At 46.0% G+C, this 21442-nt stretch overlaps 1 protein-coding gene across 3 annotated transcripts in view; it reads right to left on the reverse strand.

The window, feature by feature from the left end:
* Positions 1–21442, reverse strand: part of RERG (RAS like estrogen regulated growth inhibitor) — a 147420-nt gene that overhangs the window by 107271 nt on the left and 18707 nt on the right. The window contains exons 2-3 of one of the 3 annotated variants that reach the window (XM_063446609.1): positions 20125–20276; positions 6531–6702 (exon numbers count right to left, since the gene is read on the reverse strand). In XM_063446609.1, the coding sequence (XP_063302679.1) occupies positions 6531–6591 (61 nt within the window). In that variant the 5' untranslated portion in view covers positions 6592–6702; positions 20125–20276. Of the gene's footprint in view, positions 1–6530; positions 6703–20124; positions 20375–21442 lie in introns of those variants that run through there. The other 2 variants (XM_063446611.1, XM_063446610.1) reach the window with 2 other exon arrangements.

The raw sequence follows: 21442 nt of genomic DNA on the forward strand, positions 1-21442 counted from the left end.
TGTGCCAGATGTGAAATCTATTTGTGGAGCTATTTTATGACCTCAGGGCAGATGCAGGGATTTTTGGCTACACAGGCAAAGATATATTTTGCCACACGCCCACCGTTCCCCCCAAAAATGCATCTTTACATGTGTGTCCCTTAATCCACCACTTGAATTTCTTAACCCCTTTTGTGCATCTCTGTCTCAACTTCCCCATCGCCTCTACGTCTCTTTATCCCCCCCAGCCCCTCTGAGTGTCACTTCCCCCCAGCATCTTATCTCTTTATCCCCACAGCCCCTCTGTGTTTTTTTTTGTCACCCCTAGCCCCTCTGGGTGTCTCCCCCCGCAGCCCGTCTATCTCTTACCCCTTTCCCCATCTTTTTTGTACCCCCAGCCTCATTCCATGTGTCTCATTTCCTCTCCCAGTTCCTCCATTCATGTGCCTCATTACCCCAGCCCCATGTATCTCACAACCCCAGCTCACCCCATATGTGTCTCATTCCCTCAGCTCTACCCATACGTGTCTCTTTCCCCCATATATGTCTCATTCCCCAAGCTCCCCCAATAGATGTCTCATTTATCCCCTTCCCCCATGTGTCTCCTCACCTCACTCCTTTGTAGCATGGCCAAGCCATGGACTAAGTACAGGAGCTTCAGTAACCTCTCTCCGGTCTGACAGGAAGCAGTTCGGGGCTCCCTGTACTCACTTCCTTTCAAACTGGGGCAGAAGCTTGTAACAGAAACCCTGTTATTGCCTGGAAACCCTAACCCAACCGTGTACACACAAAAACCCTGTTCAAGCCTTATATTTGCTGCATGGAGCTGAGAACAAAGACCATTCGTCTATTTGCATTCACTAAAAAGGATTGCTCGTGTAATTGGCCATAAACGTTCGTATTACGAATATTCTGCCGAACGACCGACCACCCAGAGCAGGAGTGTGGCACAACTTAACCCTGTAAAAACCGCAAACACCTCAGCATCTAACGGATTAACAGGGTGGTCGGCGTTTGTCTGTGCGAACACGTGGTGGCGGCCATTTTGTTTATTCGAACGCACTCAGTGGTGTTTGGTTGTCGAACGCGTGGAATTATTTTCGGCTATTTTTTTCCACGAACACCACTGAAACTTCCATCTTCCGTGCGTTCGGCTGAACTCATGCAAACAGAGCGGTCTTTCTCCAGAATAAACTCACGAACAAGCCACATCTAAAGAGAGTAAGCACGAACCGATCCGTTTGTGCAATTTGAACTTTATCCGAATGGAAAGATAGACCGACCGCACAGCCTAAATCCTTGGAACTGTTTTGGGCATACAAATAGGCGTGCGGTTGGTCCAAAGAGGCTTTCGACTATCTCCTGAACCCCCAAGCGGATTTATGTGAATTTTGGATACGTTTGTCCCCAAGTTATGCTGTTTATAAAAATACAAGTTTTATTCATATTGTATGTAAAATCGTGGAGTTATACAAATTTATGAAAAGTATGCGTGGCAAACTCACCCATTTAAGGGAGTTTGCCATGAGTTTTTGGAGGGGCCTGCTTGCACGCCCTCTGCCCTGTGACTATGGCCCCCGGGGGAATTGCGCTTTAAAGACATTATTTGGGCTATTGGACTTTTATTGGACTGTGCTGGCCCTTTAAGAACCGTCTGGGGACATATTGAGACTTTGTGTGACAATGCCCCTTTCAGACTATGTCCACAGACCTTTAAAATCCTTTGTTTGTAGCTTTCTCCCACTTGGTTCAGTAAATGGGGCTTACTGAACCAAGTACCACACAGGAGGATCACCTAGAAGTGGAAGCATGCAGGCAATTTACCTCCCAGGCTGGGAGCCTGCTGTAGGTAAATTGCCGACCGCTGGGTGGCCACCGTTCGTACAAACGAAAAAGTGGCGACGGCCATCTTTGTTCATTCGAACGCGGTCAGGCTGGAGACTAAGTCCCGTTCGAAGATTCGAACGCTCGTTCGAATGGGACTTAGCCATTTTTCAGTGAGAAATTGACCGACCGCACAGCCCAAATCTATGGAACTCTTTTGGGCAGGAAAATGTGCTTGCGGTCGATCATAAGGGGACCTCCACCTAACTTTTTAACCCCTGAACGGATTGCCCTGATTTTTGAGTATGTTTATATTATGTTTATATTATATTTCCAGTATGCTGATTCTGAAAATGTATGTTTTATGTGAGTGGCATGTATATTTTGGAAGTTATTACTATTTTGTAAAAACTGTATATTTTCTGCCTGTGATAATTAAGTTAGTCTATTGTGTTGAGATAATTGTATCACAGGCAGAAGGGAGGATTTCTGATGTAATGTATGGGAGTGTTTAGCTGTGTTATAACATATTGATTGGTTGTTCTGCAAAACCCTGTGGGCAGTACTATGTTTGTAAAATGGGCATAAAAGCAGAGTGTTTGATTAAAAGTTCAGTTCTACTTTACCCTCAATTTGTAGTGCCATCTCTTATTGGGGGAATCTGTTACAATGGATTGCTATGCTAGTCATACTCTCTTGCTGTATCACTACTAAGCTCTTGTAAGAGCTTGTTCCTGTCTTGCTCTCTGAAGGAGTCTACGGTGGTTATGGTGTCGGCTGGAGTGCTTGGAGACCTCAGGAAGCGCTAGGTTCATCCTTCAAGGGAGGTACCCGGTCGGGGTGCCCGTCGATCCGTTACATTGGTGGCAGCGGTGGGATGGCATCCTAGTGCGAGGAAAAGAAGCTCAGAGACACCATTCGTGGATTTATAATTGAGGGTAACACTAGTATCCGTACAGCGCCCCTATCTACAAAGGAACTAACTTTCGTCAGAGCAAGCATGGCACTCAACTGCACTGAGGCAGAGTTTGACGAGATGCTGAAGCAGCGACTGGCTTTCTTCGGACCCAACCCAGCTGAGAAGTACGTACAGTTCACGAGGAACCTACTGATCGAGTTCCTGCTGCGCATAGCAGAACAGGACAATAGGAAGGCACGGTGTGAGTTATACACGCCCCAGCAACCGGATGCAGTCCAGGGAGAGAAGTGTGTCGTCCTTCCTCCCCAGCGGCCAAGTGTGTTACAGGGAGGGGAGACAATCAGTCTCACTCCCCAGCGGCAGTGCAAATTACAGGGAGAGAAGTGTGTTGTCCTTCCTCCCCAGCGGCAGTGTGTATCCTGGGGAGAGGAGACAGTCGGTCTCTCTCCCCAGCAGCCAAGTGTGTTATTGGGAGAAGAGACAGTCGGTCTCTCTCCCCAGCGGCAGAACATATTATTGGAAGGGGAGACAGTCGGTCTCACTTTTCAGCAGCAGCAGTAGGTGTTATTGGGAGAAGAGACAGTCGGTTTCTCTCCCCAGCGGCAGTCTACATTGCAGGGAGGGGAGACAACTGGTCTCACTCCCCAGCGGCAGAGTATATTATTGGAAGGGGAGACGGTCGGTCTCACTTCCCAGTGGCAGCATGTGTTCGTGGGAGAAGAGACAGTCGGTCTCTTTCCCCGGCGGCAGTGTCTCTCCCACCACAGGGGGACCGCAGTCAGAACCCCGATGGTGCAGATGCTGCACCAGACCTACAGGGATGTTGGACGGCCGATCTAGATCCCCAACCAACCCCACAGGAATGCCAGGAGGAGGAGGTAAGCGATCCCTCCCCTCCACAGCCAATCCACAACTCGGTCCTGCGGGTAGTGCTCGCTGACCCCATCCCAACAGAAGAGCTGGCATCTGGGCAGAGCGCAGCTAACTTCTGTCCTCTCTACCTCTTTATGTTGGGGATTGACGACCCACCAACCAACCCAGCGGAACCGCTGGCTACAGGGCAGAGCGCCGCTGGCCTCTACCCACCAGGCACGGAGGGGGAAACCAGCACTCGCCGTCCCCAACAACAGCTTTGTCCAACCAGGGGAGAGTGCATCCTGGTTGTCTTCCCACAGGACAGTGGATCTACAACTGGGCACAGGGGGCAGGAGGCCATCTGGACACATATGCCTTATGCGAAAAGCCGACCGACTATCAGAACACCAGACCAATTGGAGGTCTGGAGTCTGGATAGTCTCCCGGGTAAAGGGGAGATATGTGGCAAACTCACCCATTTAACCCCTTAAGGACCCATGACATGTGTGACATGTCATGATTCCCCTTTTATTCCAGAAGTTTGGTCCTTAAGAGGTTAAGGGAGTTTGCCATGAGTTTTTGGAGGGGCCTGCTTGCCCGCCTCCTGCCCTGTAACTATGGCCCCTGGGGGTATTGCCCTTTAAAGACATTATTTGGGCTATTGGACTTTTATTGGACTGTGCTAGCCCTTTAAGAATCGTCTGGAGACATATTGAGACTTTGTGTGACTATGCCCCTTTAAGACTATGTCCCCAGACCTTTAAAATCCTTTGTTTGTGGCTTTCTCCCACTTGGTTCAGTAAATGGGGCTTACTGAACCAAGTACCACACAGGCGGATCACCCACGTGGCGGCGGCCATCTTTATTCATTTGAATGCGGTCAGCGGTGTGTGCCCCTGAATCTATGGAACTGAAATCGGCTACAAGTTTAGACGAACACCGCTGACCCTTACCTTCTCCTCCACTTCGACACTGCGGCTGGAGACTAAGTCCCGTTCGAAGTCCGTTGAGAAATTCGGTCATAAAGGAACCTCCATCTAACTTTTTAACCCCTGAACGGATTGCCCTGATTTTTGAGTATGTTTATATTTCAAGTATGCTGATTCTGAAAATGTATGTTTTATGTGAATAGCATGTATATTTTGGAAGTTATTAATATGTTGTAAAAACTGTATATTTTCTGCCTGTGATAATTAAGTCTATTGCGTTGAGATAATTGTATCACAGGCAGAGGGGAGGATTTCTGATGTATGGAGTCTACGGTGGTTATGGTGTCGGCTGGAGTGCTTGGAGACCCCGGGAAGCGCTAGGAGCATCCTTCAACGGAGGTACCCGGTCGGGGTGCCCGTCGATCCGTTACAGTATGATTTTGCAGCTTGGACATAATTGAGTAGATACAGTAAGTAACTCAATTATCTCCCAAGCAGCGGGGAGGGAATATGTGGGTTGTAACCATTGTTTGATTGGCTAATGCATAATTGTCTGTGGGTGTCTCCCTTGCATGGGAGAACTGCATAAAAAGAGAGTACTTGCCATTAAACCTTCAGTTCTACTTCACCCTTCAAAACTTAGCCTCGTCTCGTTATTGAAAGGGAACCTGCTCAGCATAATCACTAGCTCTGTTAAGAGCTCTGCTCCTCTCTCTACAAGGATTCAGCAACTGGGATATCACAACTCCACTACAGTACAGCATCTTGCCGGGAAGAAGGACGTCTCCAACGTCAGATACCCCTCTACAACCTGGGTAGCCGTTTAAAAGCTCTTCTACCCCAGTCCACAGCTCGATCATGCTACATAGGAGTGACTGGCAGGAACGGAGCGCTGTGCAGTGCGCTCTCCTCTTGCTGGTCAGCTTAATCTTGTGCTCCCCATGACGCACCTCCTAAGGTGACCGTCTGTGCCGCCGTATGTGGTAATGTGGTTTGGTAGCCCTTTTGTAATGTGCAAAAACATTGTTTATTTTTCAATGTAATATTTTTAAATGTAAAAGCAAAACTAAAAGTACTTAAAATCAGTGTGCCAATGATTAGCTATAATTTGCTCTATGAATCAAGTCATCCTCCCCTGTCTCCTCACCTCTAAAACTAAGGAATTCAGGGTTACTTCAGCCTCCTCACCCCTATCTGCTCAAAAAGGTAAAGTGCATGGAAGGAGTGGGAAATTTGATCATGCATGTGATATATGTGTGTCAGTGTGTGTGTATGTGGCAGTGTGTGTATTTGTGTATATGCCAGTGTGGGTATCTGTGAGTCAAGTTGTGTATATGCCAGTATGTGTGTGTATCAGTCTTTATATCTGTGTGTCAAGGTGTGTGCATGATGGTTGTAATATGTTGCGTGTGACTGTGTGTGGGTGCCGTGTGGGGGAGGGGCGTGTGGGGGTGTGCATGGGGGATAGGGAGGGGTACACGCACCTCCTTGAAATTCGTTTTGCATGTTGGGATGTTTGTTTGTCTATTGTGTCTCTCCTTATCACCTCCTGCCTTGTGTTTCCCCCATTACTCCTTTGGTCTGTGTCTATAACCTCCCCTACAAGCGTCTCTCCCCAGCCCCCTATTTTACAGAGGGAGTTCTCCTCCAAGCAGATAACCTGGAAGTTGTTTGCTTTCTGTGCCAGGCTGTGTGTGAGGAAAGAGCAGTGGATGTGAGCTCATCTCTAGCTCCCACCTCTTGTCCTTCACACAGTCACATAATGAGCCAGACTTCAACGCGTTTCCATTGACTGAATCTGTCATTTCTTTTGATGGCAGTTGCGCATGGCCAGTTGTCGCTACGCATAATGTTGTGCACCAAGAGCCACTGGCTATGCATTTGCTTGATGGGTTTGGCCAGGGGTCCCTTAGCCTAAACAAGTTTGTTTTCCTGGCAATATGGTTTCCCTTTAAATCTGGAAACATGCATATTCTCTAAAAATAAACAAAGAAATCACACCGGAATCAGAGGCAAACACTTACCAGATTTCCCCACACCTGCTCTTCCAAAGATGGCTACTTTCACTTCTGCACTTTTTGCCATTTTACCCGTGAATAAAAGGGATTTAACTTTTTAAATGCAGATTTTCTTTAGGATTCCTGGTTTGCAATTTCAACATTGACATTTCTCCATGAATTTAAACCGTCAAGAAATCTAAAAAGGAACAAAGTGTCAATCACATTCAATGACAAAATACTAACAGGGTTTTTCACTAAAGTGAGAATTCAAAGGTTGAAAGTGACAAACCGGAAACATGGGTTAGGGTAAATATTTTACGAGGATATGGGTAAAAAACATAATGGGATTGTGAGTCTTCCTTATTATGCAGTAAGTAGGACTATCATATATACTTAGAATATTGCTTGATGTCTATATTATATTAATTGGAAAGTGTAGGGTATAGCTTAAAATAAAGGTAAAAGGAAGATTCTAAGCACTAAAACAACTATGCAATACGCCCCCGCTGTCTCGCTTCTCAGTCACTGTGTTAATGTAACCCTAGTCACACAACCCTTTGCTATGACTCACACAGCATCCCTTCATAAAAAAAAGCTAACATTTGTGTAACTTCCCGTATTGCATAATGTGTTTATTTTGAATTTTACCACATGACAGACAGCTTCATATTTTGTATAACTCTTTACTGTAAACTTCAGCAGCAAATATCAATCATAAAGTTGAAACCAATCATAACAAAAGACACAAGTATGTACCAGGCAGTGTGATCTAGCCTCTTCCTCTTTCTTTACTGCTTCAGCTGCAACAGGTCAGAGTATTTGCCCTCTCTGTATATTTATACTGTTTGATCTTTATTGTGACTCTATTCTGCTTTATTTTCAATTTATTTGTACCTTCCCTAGCTCTCCTACCCTCCTGTTGAGTGCCTGGCTCTTTATTTTTATTTAATTCCCTATTTTACATTTGTGCCTGACTAAACAGAATTCAACTACCTGCTCACAGGACCCTGCAGGATTTCACCTACTCACCAGATGCTTTTACAATTTACGATTTTACAAATATCTTTGATTATATTCACTGCAATTACAGTTGTGAGAATGTAATATATATTTAATATGCCTTGTCTGATTGTGCAATCTGAACTACTGCACACAGGGGTGTACCACTGCAGTATTTGTCCCCATACCCCACCCCGAAAGGAACACATATGGGTACACCCCATTAAAGGTACCACTAACCTTCTCAGTTTGAACAGATTGACCACACATGGTCATAACGGACAGTGATCCGACAGTCCGTCGGGTTACACCGTTGCCTCTGGAGGTTTTAAGCGCCTCCCCCTAATTCAAGGTGTCAGCCCCTGATATACAGGCCGCTCATAACGACCGGCAGGGACGGGTGAACCCGCACCCCCCATACAATATCTACTTATCGTGTCTCAGTGGTTGGTGACATTGATTTTACACCGGGTGACCACCGATTGTACTGACTAGGGAACTCCCTGTCTGGCCAGATAACATAGACTGGCTACTAATTTCTGGTCCTCTCATCCGCAAGAGCCCCATATATCCTAACCTGGCCACGTGCCTTATGTTATTCTATAGGGGTGAGCCCCCATTTACTAATGGAGACTACCAGCATCTCCCCATATTAACGGTACCTATCCCTTGCATATTTTAGCCGCTTGTTTCAACCGGCTGTGAGTGGTGAGTCCAAATAATAATTAATTAAAGGCATCTTTACCTGTATACCTCGGTGGTTCACACTATCTACCATATCAAGGATTTCAGATGGAGGCGCTTATTTCATTTATGTACTTTATGCCATTGTCACCGAAGGATACCATTGACAACCTAAAGAGTGTGGTATACAGTGTATACAATTAAACTTTTCTGGTGCCTGTTTTTGCAGACTGTCTGTTACAGCTGTGAGAAGGACTCTACACTCCGACATAAGTGACTCACCAACCCAACCACAGGACTTCCAGTCCATGATACAGGCTGCAGTAGCAGCATCAATGGAGGAGGTACTCTCCAAAAATCCTCACGCAACCTCCTCCTGAGGTCTCTTCACAAGCCTTGGGCATGCCGCCCTAAACCATTAGCGGTGTCAGTACCACCACCGCCTGTGATATCCTTGGAGGAGGACGTTGACTTCCGTGCTGCTGGCCTAGACATCTTGGACAAATGGCAGGCCGAATACTCTGCATTTGGTGGTGAGGATGAATGGCTGGACCTTCCAACCACAGAGTCGAAATATGTTAAGGAATCGTATATAGGAGGTCCCTTCCCTCACAGAGACATTCAGGCCGCACAAGGTGATGACTGGCTGTTCCTGCACACCCAGCGATGCATCATGTTTGATCCAAGGACCGTACGACACCTGAGATCCTCAGAGTAGTCCTGGCCTTCTCATCTGGACAAGTGTGTCCACTTCTTGATCCGCAGGCCCATTGACAGGGAGGTGAGAGCCAGACTCCAGGTGGAATGCCCTCAACCTACCCTACCAGACAAGATGGTGATCATCAAATGGGGGTCATTTTCAGGTCTAGGTCAGGGCGCGATCCCTGCAAAGGAGCGAAAAAGGGGCTGAAAGCCACTCAGGACAAACTACTGGAAATCCTGGTAACAATGGCAAAAATACTGTACTTCGCAGATTTGGCCCTCTCCCAGGGCTCGAAGTGGACCCACATGCCGTTCAGGAGTCGGCACAGCGCCGCATCTGCCTGCTAGGTAACACCAATGCTGCCTTGTGTACCAAAAGGCACAGAGCCGCATTACTCCAGATGGCCAGCAAGTTGATGGACATGGCTAAAAAAGAACTTGGCCCTTCAGCCAATGGTTTCCTGTTCAGTGAGGCCTTCATCTATGAGCTTAAAAAGCACTCCTCATTCTTTACCACCTTGAACAAGGCCCAAGCTTCGATGAGGCAAGTTTTCCGCTCTGCTCCACCACAAGGTGTTTTTTGGAGGGCTGGTTGGCAGAGAGGTTCAGTCACCAGCCGCTTCCGGGTTTCCAGCCCCAAACCTCATCCTCCAGCACCTACCTATATGGTGTCAGTAGCACCTTCCTGTCAGAAATTCCTCATGAATATATCTGCCTATCTAGTCAGATGAACTCTGTCGTCGAACTCCTGGAATCCTTGGCTTTCGTGGTAAACCGGGAAAAATCGGCACTAGAGCTGACACAAGTCGTACAATTTCTGGGATTCGGGATAGACTCGACTTCTTGCATTCTGCCCCTTCCCCTCTCGAAGACTGCATCCATATGGAAAGGGATTCGTAAGTTACTCCAGATGGACCAGATTCCACTCTGACTACTAGCACATGTAGTGGGCCTGCTATGCGGTTTGATTCAGGCAATCTATCCCGGACCAAGACACTACAGGGCCATGCAGTGCCTCAAAGCTTGTTTTCTCCAAGCAGGCTTCTCAACCCAGATGTTCACACGGACCTCCGATGGTGGTTTCACCACATGCAGGCCTGGAATGGGGGAGCCCTATTTGGTGCCTCACCGGATTTCGTGTTAGAATCGAAAGCCAGCCTGTGGGGTTGGGTGCATACTTCTCTACCGAGGGACCGTGGTCAGCTGAGGAGCATGCTCCCGAGCACTTGTGGAGGCAACGAAGGACATCTTTTGCCTGTCTTGCAACATTACCTTGAGGAGGCGGAATACTTATTGGGCATGTCCAATCTAACAGCGGGCTTGTATTCCCGCCACTGGAGAGACATCAGCGACTGGATGCTGCATCCTAAAATATTTCTGAGCCTGCACGAATGCTGTGGCCCTCTACTGATAGACCCTTTTGCATCAAGGACCACTCGCCGACTTCCATTGTTCTTCAGTTGGGACTTAGATCCGGACTGCGAAGCGTTGGACGCGTTCCTACAGGAATGGCCTTCTCTATGGGCATACGCGTTCCCAAAAACCTTGCTCCATGGATCTCACTGCTACTGATTGCAGCATTGTGGCTGAGCCAAGCATGTCCTATGACCATTCACTTCTTCTTTTCTACTCTCCAACTCCATAGGGGAACCACATCCTCTCATCCTCCAGGATCGTCCAGAAATAGTGGCTTGCATGATTTCAGGTGATCTTGGAATGTCGATGGCCTATCGCAAGCTACTAAAGACCTATTGTGGGACTCATGAACTCCCGGCACTAGATGCACTTACCTTGCTGCCCGGAACAAGTGGAATAGCTGGCGTGTGGAGAGGGATTCCGATCCCTTTATGGCACCTCTACAAGTCATACTGAATTTCCTGATGCTATTGATGAATTTCCTGAACTATTCACCTCAGTTAAGAAAAAAGGTGGTAGGTTAGCGCTAATAATATAATGAACAGGCAGCAACCTTATAGCGGGTAACCCTCTAACCCTCTATATAAGGAATAAACAGTACAGAAAAAGAAAGGTTGCGCCAAGGAATAAATAGATAAAAAAATATAAAATGAATAAAAATACAAATACAAATACAAATATAAAAAATAAAATAATAATAGGTAAGTTCCAATGAGTATCTGGAGATAAGATAAATATAGTCACTGATTCCGCTGTGGGGGTGATTTCTCTTGTTGTAGTAGTTCACACCGTCTCGTGATATGGAAAACACAAGAAGAAAGGACCAATATACTCACAAGTAAAGTGCAGGTAACACTGCACTTTCGTATATACCATTTTGATAAAGCCCCAGCGGTGAAACGCATTATGGTTATTTATATTGTGTTATTTATAAAATAAATGATTTTATGGTTAGTAATTTGCACCACTATCATTTTTTGCACACTACTATAATTATTATTATTTTACTTTTTCCTGGCATTTTATACTACATATCCTGAAGTGGGGATTATACCACTAACGCTATTTCGAAAGTGCAGTGTGACCTGCACTTTACTTGTGAGTATATTTTATTTTATTTTACTCATCACCTAATATATATTATCAGAGAGCACTATCTGCTGTTTTTATCTCCCTCTTCTCCTGAGAGCTGGACCCTGAAGGACAAGCACCAACACATCCTGTAAGCGGGGATTATTCTGCTATATGCCTACAAACCCTGAACTGGCTATAGCTCACCTAAATATGAGTGCAACATATATGTTTTATATACTGCTACACAGGGCCGCCACCAGAAATTTTGGGGCCCCTGACAAAGCACAAGGTCTGGGCCCCCCGCCCCATCCCCCCCCGGCCCACCCACGAGTCCGCCCACAGGACTCTTACCTAGTCCGCAGACAATGATGCAGGACTGAATGTGGTGTGTATAGTGGAATTAGAATGTGTGTAATGGATGTAGTGTTTGTGTGTATTAGATACTGTTTGTGCAGTGAATGCAGAGTGTGTGTTTGTGTAGCGGATGCAGTGTGTGTAGTGGATGTAGTGTGTTTGTCTAGTGGATGTAGTTTTTGTGTGTACTAGATGCAATGTGTTTAGTGGATGTAGTGTGTGTTTTAGACGCAGTGTCTCTGAATAGTGAATTCAGAATGTTTAAATGTGTGGTGGATGTAGTGTGTGTACTGTGAATACAGGATGTTTGTGTAGTGGATGCTGTGTGTATAGTTAATGCAGAGTGTGTGTCAGTGTAGTGAATGCAGAGTGTGTTTCAGTGTAGTGAATGCAGAGTGTGTGTTAGTGTAATAAATGCAGAGTGTGTGTGTCAGTGTAGTGAATGCAGAGTGTGTGTGTTAGTGTAGTGAATGCAGAGTGTGTGTGTTAGTGTAGTGGATGCAGAGTGTGTGTGTTAGTGTAGTGGATGCAGAGTGTGTGTGTAAGTGTAGTGGATGCAGTGTGTGTGTGTTAGTGTAGTGGATGCAGAGTGTGTGTCGGTGTAGTGAATGCAGAGTGTGTGTCGGTGTAGTGAATGCAGAGTGTGTGTCGGTGTAGTGAATGCAGAGTGTGTCAGTGTAATGAATGCAGTGTGTGTGTTAGTGTAATGAATGCAGTGTGTGTGTTGTGTAGTGAATGCAGTGTGTGTGTTAGTGTAGTGGATGCATAGTGTGTGTCAGTGTAGTGGATGCAGAGTGTGTGTGTTAGTGTTGTGGATGCAGTGTGTGTGTTAGTGTAATTAATGCAGTGGGTGTGTTAGTGTAATGAATGCAGTGTGTGTGTTAGTGTAATGAATGCAGTGTGTGTGTGTTAGTGTAGTGAATGCAGTGTGTGTGTTAGTGTAGTGGATGCATAGTGTGTGTCAGTGTAGTGGATGCAGAGTGTGTGTTAGTGTAATGAATGCAGTGTGTGTGTTAGTGTAATGAATGCAGTGTGTGTGTTAGTGTAGTGAATGCAGTGTGTGTGTTAGTGTAGTGAATGCAGTGTGTGTTAGTGTAGTGAATGCAGTGTGTGTTAGTGTAGTGAATGCAGTGTGTGTGTGTCAGTGCAATGAATGCAGAGTGTGTGTTAGTGTTGTGAATACAGTGTGTTAGTGTAATGAATGCAGTGTGTGTGTGTTAGTGTAATGAATGCAGTGTGTGTGTGTTAGTGTAATTAATGCAGTGTGTGTGTTAGTGTAATTAATGCAGTGTGTGTTAGTGTAATGAATACAGTGTGTGTGTTAGTGTAATTAATGCAGTGTGTGTGTTTGTGTAATAAGTGCAGTGTGTGTGTTAGTGTAATAAATGCAGTGTGTGTGTTAGTGTAATTAATGCAGTTTGTGTGTTAGTGTAATTAATGCAGTGTGTGTGTTAGTGTAATGAATACAGTGTGTGTTAGTGTAATGAATGCAGTGTGTGTGTTAGTGTAATTAATGCAGTGTGTGTGTTAGTGTAATTAATGCAGTGTGTGTGTTAGTGTAATGAATACAGTGTGTGTGTTAGTGTAATGAATACAGTGTGTGTGTTAGTGTAATTAATGCAGTGTGTGTGTTTGTGTAATAAATGCAGTGTGTGTGTGTTAGTGTAATTAATGCAGTGTGTGTGTTAGTGTAATGAATACAGTGTGTGTTAGTGTAATGAATGCAGTGTGTGTGTTAGTGTAATGAATGCAGTGTGTGTGTTAGTGTAATTAATGCAGTGTGTGTGTTAGTGTAATTAATGCAGTGTGTGTGTTAGTGTAATGAATACAGTGTGTGTGTTAGTGTAATGAATACAGTGTGTGTGTTAGTGTAATGAATACAGTGTGTGTGTTAGTGTAATTAATGCAGTGTGTGTGTTTGTGTAATAAATGCAGTGTGTTTGTTAGTGTAATTAATGCAGTGTGTGTGTTAGTGTAATGAATACAGTGTGTGTGTTAGTGTAATTAATGCAGTGTGTGTGTTAGTGTAATTAATGCAGTGTGTGTGTTAGTGTAATTAATGCAGTGTGTATGTTAGTGTAATGAATACAGTGTGTGTTAGTGTAATGAATGCAGTGTGTGTGTTAGTGTAATTAATGCAGTGTGTGTGTTAGTGTAATTAATGCAGTGTGTGTGTTAGTGTAATGAATACAGTGTGTGTGTTAGTGTAATTAATGCAGTGTGTGTGTTTGTGTAATAAATGCAGTGTGTGTGTTAGTGTAATTAATGCAGTGTGTGTGTTAGTGTAATTAATGCAGTGTGTGTGTGTTAGTGTGTTTATTAGTGTATGTATGTAATGTAATGAAAGGTATTCCCCCCTCCCTGTTTCTTACCTTGTTCAGGGAGGGGGGAAGATCCTTTGATCCCTGGTGGTCCGGTCCGGTGGCATTCTGGGCCCCCCGGCTCCCTGTATTTGCAGAGGGGGCCCAGCGGACTGCAGGAGCACTTTCCAGCATTTCCCTGCGTCTAACTCCCGCGAGATGTGGTGTGCGCGCCGCGCGGAGCGTTGCCATGGTAACCCATGGCAACGCTCTACCGACAGCACATCTCGCGGGAGTTAGACGCAGGGAAATGCTGGAAAGTGCTCCTGCAGTCCGCTGGGCCCCCTCTGCAAATACAGGGAGCCGGGGGGGGGGGGCCCGCGGCTGCACATATATATAGCGATGATCGCAATATATATGTGCAGAGTGTAATTGTGGGGCCCTGGACTGCCAAAGCAGTCCGGGCCCCCCAGGACCGCCGGGCCCGTGACAACCGTCACGGTTGTCACCCCCTGATGGCGGCCCTGCTGCTACATTAATTATATACACTCCGCACGATTGGTCTTTTCTTCTTGTGTTTTCCATATCACGAGACGGTGTGAACTACTACAACAAGAGAAATCACCCCCACAGCGGAATCAGTGACTATATTTATCTTATCTCCAGATACTCATTGGAACTTACCTATTATTATTTTATTTTTTATATTTGTATTTTTATTTTTATTTTTATTCATTTTATATATTTTTTATCTATTTATTCCTTGGCGCAACCTTTCTTTTTCTGTACTATTCACCTCAGTTAGTTCATATCGTTCCATTAACATTTACAGTTCACCCATTTTTGCCGCACATGTTCCAGTACTCGGTTTGCTGGTAGGGCAGAAACCGCTTGTCTGTCGATTGTTTTGTGGTATCCGATTATCATGTCAAACCACTCCGAAATATTCTCGGCTCTGGGACGTAGACTTCTTCTTTCGTTTCACGAGGGATTGGCCGGATAACCCGTTGTCGCTTTGCCAACTCTCTGCAAAATTGACCCTATTGCCTTGTATGGTCTCCTGTCGTCAGGTTTCGGACATTCAGGCCTTTGATGTCGACGGCATCTCCTTCTCGACAGAAGTTTTTTTTTTTTCTATTTCACGTTGGACTGTGACGGACCTTCCGTCAATCGATGTTCCTAGTGCTTACCAAGGGCCATCAGCACCGCACCAGACACCATAAGCACAGCAGATCCCACGAATTGCCGCAGCTTGGTTGGGGTCTCGCGTCCTCTACCCACCCTGGACCTACGACAAGGCTCCAGGTTCCAGTGGGTGAACCTCTCCTCCAAGAGAGAGTAGCAGGAACAAGCTCTTAAAAGTGCTTAGTGATTATAGCCCAGGGGAGTATACAGAGTAGAGCAATCCCCCAGTGTAGATGCAACCTTTTCCCCCACACATGAGACAAGGCTCTATGTTGAGGGTAAAACAGGAACTCAGCAGATATGAGGGTTTATTGTCTTTTATACAGTTTTCCCCACAAGGTTACCACCAGGGCCGGCGCAAGGATTTTTGGCTACACAGGCGAAGATGAATTTTGCCACCCCCCCTCACACACGAATAAGATGTATCTTTAGCGGTGTCTCACATCCAGCCTTTTGAAATCCCCATGTAGTGTATTGTACCCCCCTTTAGTGTGTCTTACACACCCTTGTATATCTCTTAGAACCCCCATGTGTTCTAAGAGATATACAAGGGTATACCTTTGTGTGTCTTTCTTTCCCACAGCCCTTTTCTGTGGGTCTCTCCCCTTAGCCTGTTTTTTGTGTGTCACTCTTCCCCTCAGGCCCCTTTGTGTAACTTTTCCCTCCCAAGCCATATAGACATAGATATATAGCTACACACACATACAGGCACATAGTCACATAAATATGCAGGCACACAATCAAACAAACACAGCCATACAGGCACACAGTCATACAATCAACACATACAGGTACACAGAAATACAGTCACACAGACACACACACAGAGACATGCAGACACTGGCATATAAATAAATAAAGACACAGTTATACAAACACAGACATACAGAGACACGAAGATGCAGGCATACAGAGACATACAGAACAAGGCATACAGATACATACAGGCATGCAGAGACATACTTACACAGGCATGCAGGGACATATATACACAGACATAGTCACACAAATATATACAGAACAAGGCATACAGAGACATATGGATACGGTCATACAGAGACATACAGACACAGGCATACAGTGACATTCAGAAACACACGGACACAGTCCTATAGAGACATACAGACACAGACATACATACACTTTCATACACAGACAGACATAGAGAGTCATGCAGACACAGGTATACAGAGCAGGGGCAGATCCAGAACCTAATCTTGGGTGGGGTGGGCTGGTAGTGAGTTTTAGTGGGGTAATAGGGGCTCTAATTGAGGAGTTAGGGGCTGTAGTAGGGGGAGAGGGGCTGTAGTTGAGAGTTAGGGGCTGTAATTGGGGGCTTGGGAAATGTAGTGGGGAATTGGGGCTGTAGTAGGGGGTTAGGGACTGAAGTAGGTTGATGGCTGCAAGTGGGAACAGGGGCTGTAGTGGGGGTAAGGACTGTAGTAAGGGAATAGGGGCTGTACTGGAGTTATGTGGTGTAAAGGGAGTGGAAGGGATGTGAAGTAAGGGAGTTAGGGGCTGTGGTTGGAGCAAAGGGGCAATGTGGTTGGAAACGGGCAGTATGGTGGGAAACAGGGGCAGTAGAGGGGGACACAGGGGCAGTATGGTGTGGGCACAGGCTGTAACGAGGGACACTGAGGCAATAAAGTGGTGTCACAGGGACAGTATGGTGGGGTAAATGGGAAGTAGGGGGAACAGGGGCTGTATAGGGGGGTAGGGGAAGTAGAGGGGGGAGACAGGGGCAGTAGAGGCGTGTGAAAGGGGGCAGAGGCAGGGGGCAGGGTCTGTAGAGGGAAATAGAGGAGGCACAGGGGATAAAGAGGGGGGCACAAAAGCAATAGAGGGGGACATGGGCAGTATAGTGAGGACAGGGGCTGTAGAGTGGGGGCATGAGCTGTATAGGGGGCGCATGGGCAGTATGGTGGGGCAGAGGCTTTAGAGGGAAATAGAGGGGCTGTAGACAGGGCAGGGGCAGTAGAGGGAAATAGAGGAGCTGTAGAGGGGCAGTATGGTGGGGCAGGGGTTATGGAGGGAAATAAAGGTGCTGTAGAGTGGCACACAGGGCAGTTGAGGAGGACAGTATGGTGGGGCAGGGGCTATAGAGGTGCTGTAGAGGGGCACATGGGGCAGTATGGTGGGGCAGGGGCTATAGAGGGACATAGAGGGGACATGGGCAGTATGGTGGGGCAGGGTCTATAGAGGGAAATAGAAGTGCTGGAGAGGGGCACATGGGGCAGTACAGGGGGGTTGGGGCAGTATGGTGGGGACACAGGCTATAGAGGGGCTGTTAAGGGGCAGATGTAGTATGGTGGGGCAGTTTGGTGGGGCTGTAGAGGTGGCAGGGGTAGTATGGTGGGGCAGGGGCTATAGAGGGTGCAGGGGCAGTATAGTGGTGGCAGGGGCATAGAGGGTCAGTAGAGGGGGCAGGGGCACTATGGTGGAGCAGAGGCTATAGAGGGGCTGTAAAGGGGACAGAGGTAGTATGGTGGGGCAGTTTGGTGGGGCAGGGGCTGTAGAGGGGGCAGGGGCAGTATGGTGGGTGCAGGGGCTATAGAGGGACATAGAGGGGCAGTGGCTATAGAGGGGCTGTAAATGGGGCAGTGGCTATAGAGGGAAATAGAAGTGCTGTAGAGGGGCACATGGGGCAGTAGAGGGGCTGTAAAGGGGGCAGGGCTAGTATGGAGGGGCAGGGGCTGTAGAGGTGGCAGGGGCTATAGAGGTGGCAGGGGGAGTATGGTGGGGCAGGGGGAGTATAGTGGGGGCAGGGGTAGTATAGTGGGGGCAGGGATAGTATAGTGGGGGCAGGGGTAGTATAGTGGGGGCAGGGGGAGTATAGTGGGGGCAGGGGCTGTAGAAAGGGGCTGCAAAAAAAGTTTTGATTTAAAAAAATAAATAAATAAACAAACATACTAAAAGTTCTTCCCCCACCCCCTTCCCCTCCCAGAGGCTTACCCTGAGCCAGGAGGGAGAGCCTTACCGCTGGTGGTCGGCTGGGACGGGCTACACTGGAGGCTGGAGCTGCAGTCCGGACCGCTGGGGAGTCTGGGAGCAGTAGAAGTCCCGCCCCCTTCTGACATCATCAGAGGAGGACGGCTGACTTCACTGCCAGGCTCCTGTGTGCTGGCTGCAGGGAGAGAGGGGAGTTTACAAATCCGAGTCTCCAGCCAGAGGCAGGGGCGGAGCCAGAACCAGAGCCAGGGGCGGAGCCAGAACCAGAGCCAGGGGCGGAGCCAGAGGCAGGGGTTTGGATTTTTGCGCCCCCCTCCTCTGGCGCCCTAAGGCCTTATGGACGCGCCGGCCCTGGTTACCACCCATGTGGACCTTGTGGAGCACAGGACATAAAAGTCACTAAACTAATCAAAACAGTATTGTACAGTTAGACACTCCCTCGTTAGCTAACATTATGCATTGAGCTGATTGATTGCGGGAAGAAACTTTTTGTGCCTTTTACTTCAGACCTACTTCTCATGCTTCTTTCACTTTACTCCCTTAGCGTTATAAATGTAAAATATGAAACCTCCTGTCATGTGGAAAAATTATAGATTATGCTAACATAGTGTACCTATAATCTTAATTTTAGTAATGACAGGAGACAAATATTTTCCCACCCTATTCCCAGCTTTCTTGCCTCTGTCGCTTGTATGTGGTTGTGTCTTTTCCTTTGACATTCTGGGTTATATTCTATGAGTGGGTTAGTTATATAGTAAATATTGTGTGAATTTGTTTAATTTTTATAGTCGTTATAAATATATATATATATATATATATATATATATATACATATTCAATGTATGTTGTGACCGAAAGCAAGGAATTGTGCTGGAGGGAATCTATATACCTCCCCAGATTTTGCAAGGTTCCTACTTTGTGTAATTAACCCCAGGGTAATGTGTTATGTTAAAATGACTATTGCACTTTAAATATGTGTATATTTGGGCCCTGGGGTGGAGCACTTGGAGAGTAGGGTGGGCCAGCGCTCCACTCCACATTTTGGAAGTTGCTTGGAACCTACAGGTGAGAAGTCCAGTTCCAGAGTTTCAATCCTAATTTAACTCACCTGAAAAGGATTGTCAATTACAGGTGCTATTAAGTACTCCCCTGCCAAAGGAGGAGAGAGACTGTGTTTGATTTCTGTGAGTGGAAACAGAGAGCTGAAAACCCTGAAACACGTGTGAAGTTTCTCTAAAGCCTGAAAAGTCTGTGTGTAACACCCCAATCCCAGGACAAGGTACCAAGGGAAAGGAGTACTTTTGTCACAACGTGTTTATGTTGGCAAGTCACCATTACGATCGTCTTTCACTTGTTTTCTGTTCTTTTCAGCGTGAACCATCCGTCTTCTGGCTGTTTGGGGTTGCTCATGCATACTCTTCAATCTTTCGGGAAGGATCATGTTTTTTATTTCGGTTTTGACTTCAAGTGGTTAATTTTTCTACTGAACTGTTCTTCGCACCTCAAAGAAAGAGGAAGAGGCTGGATAACACTGCCCGTTACATACTTGTGTATTTTGTTCTGATTGGTTTAAACTTTATGATTGATCTTTCCTGCTGAAGTTTACAGTAAAGAAAGTTATGCAAAATATTTGGCTCCTGTCATGACTAAAATTAAGATTATAGGTACACTATGTTAGTATGATCTATAGTTTCCTGCTCTGTTAATTGCCTGCTAGAGACTAGAATTCAACAGAGCAGAAGATAAGACATTCTAAAGTAAACAAACGGTGCTGTACAATTTAACCCCTTAAGGGTTATTTCAATCATTATAACCATTGCAGCATACTGTGGTGGTTGTGAAGTGAGCAGAGCTGAAATAAGAGCCTATTGGGCCTGGTGCTGACAAATATAATGGGCCAAATAGCAGAATCGTATGACAGAAAACACAGGATGCATTTATAAGAATACACATACCCTATGCTCATCTCACACTTTCATCTCTCAACCAAATCCATAACCCCAACAGTGGCGTCTTTTAAAGCTGGACGTCGGTGGGCGAGGTAAAAGAAGCTGGGCTAGAGGCGACCCGTCACATTTCCTTTCTTACTAGCAGGCAGAACAGCAGTCTAGGACAGAAAAAAGGTGAATGTAATGAGTGTAGAAGGAAGGGTATGCTATAGTGTTTGAGAGGCCGAAGCAGTAAGAGCATTTATACAGTGCACAAAGTCAGCTTTACCTTAACTAATTTATAGTCAGCCAGTCCACACCGATTATTATCCCCTACACCCTCTTTAAGTTTCCATACGAGCAAGTGAAGAGTAGTAGTGATAAAAGAACATTTTTTTCCAATGGGCCTATTCTATAGGCATTGGTCTTGAGCTGCAGCTTCATTAGCCCTTTTGTATCCCCCAGCTTTGGATGTGAGGTGTTCCATGGCAATGGGGCAGATCGTTTTACAATAGTTTGCACTCTTACAAGGTCCGGTCACACCCTGGGTTTCCGCTGATGCAGGCTTTACAACATTCAGCTTCTCCAGGAATACAAATATCATATGCCAATCCTGCCAATTATTCCATGGCTGAGAGCGTCACCTGATCACTATATCCAATAAATTAGATTCTGTGAATCAAACATTGCACAATATTGACATTAGCCAGCCTGGAACACTAGTTTGGAGGTTGCTTGATGACATGCTGCTGCCAGAGGTGGAGTTACAATTCTGACAGCTAAGGTTAAACTCAGTATGCACAGCGTTTCAAAGCAAAATGCTACAGATTCCAGGTACCATGACCACTGGAAATAAGTGTGGGTGGCCGTGGTACCTGGAGTAACCCAAGAATGGAGGCAAATGTTCAAGTTCAAAACAAAAACTAGAATTAGCTATGTGTTTGTTCCACTATAATTTTTAGGGCTTCCTCTTATGTGCTCCCATGGGCTTTTAAAGGACAAAAGGGCATTATTAATATTACCTAAGACAGCATAGGTATTTATAACATGTTAAAATTGGGGGGTAGGGGGGAAATGTTTTTCAGATTTTATTTATAATAATTTTTACACATCAAGTGCAACTAAAGAAAAAAGTAAACACATCAATGCTAATTGTTAAATGCCTCTCATGTATAAGATCTAAGTTCATTTTTGGTAGTTAACTTTAACCCTATACCAACACACGCATTCCAACTCTATACCAACCCAAGCCTCATGCCCACAGTAATTACAGTAACTGTAATCCTAAAGAACATTATTCCTAAACCAGCATTAACCCTTACCTTTCCATAGACATACTCTAACA

Source organism: Pelobates fuscus, chromosome 3 (genome assembly GCF_036172605.1).
Source record: "Pelobates fuscus isolate aPelFus1 chromosome 3, aPelFus1.pri, whole genome shotgun sequence".
Lineage (NCBI taxonomy): Eukaryota > Metazoa > Chordata > Amphibia > Anura > Pelobatidae > Pelobates > Pelobates fuscus.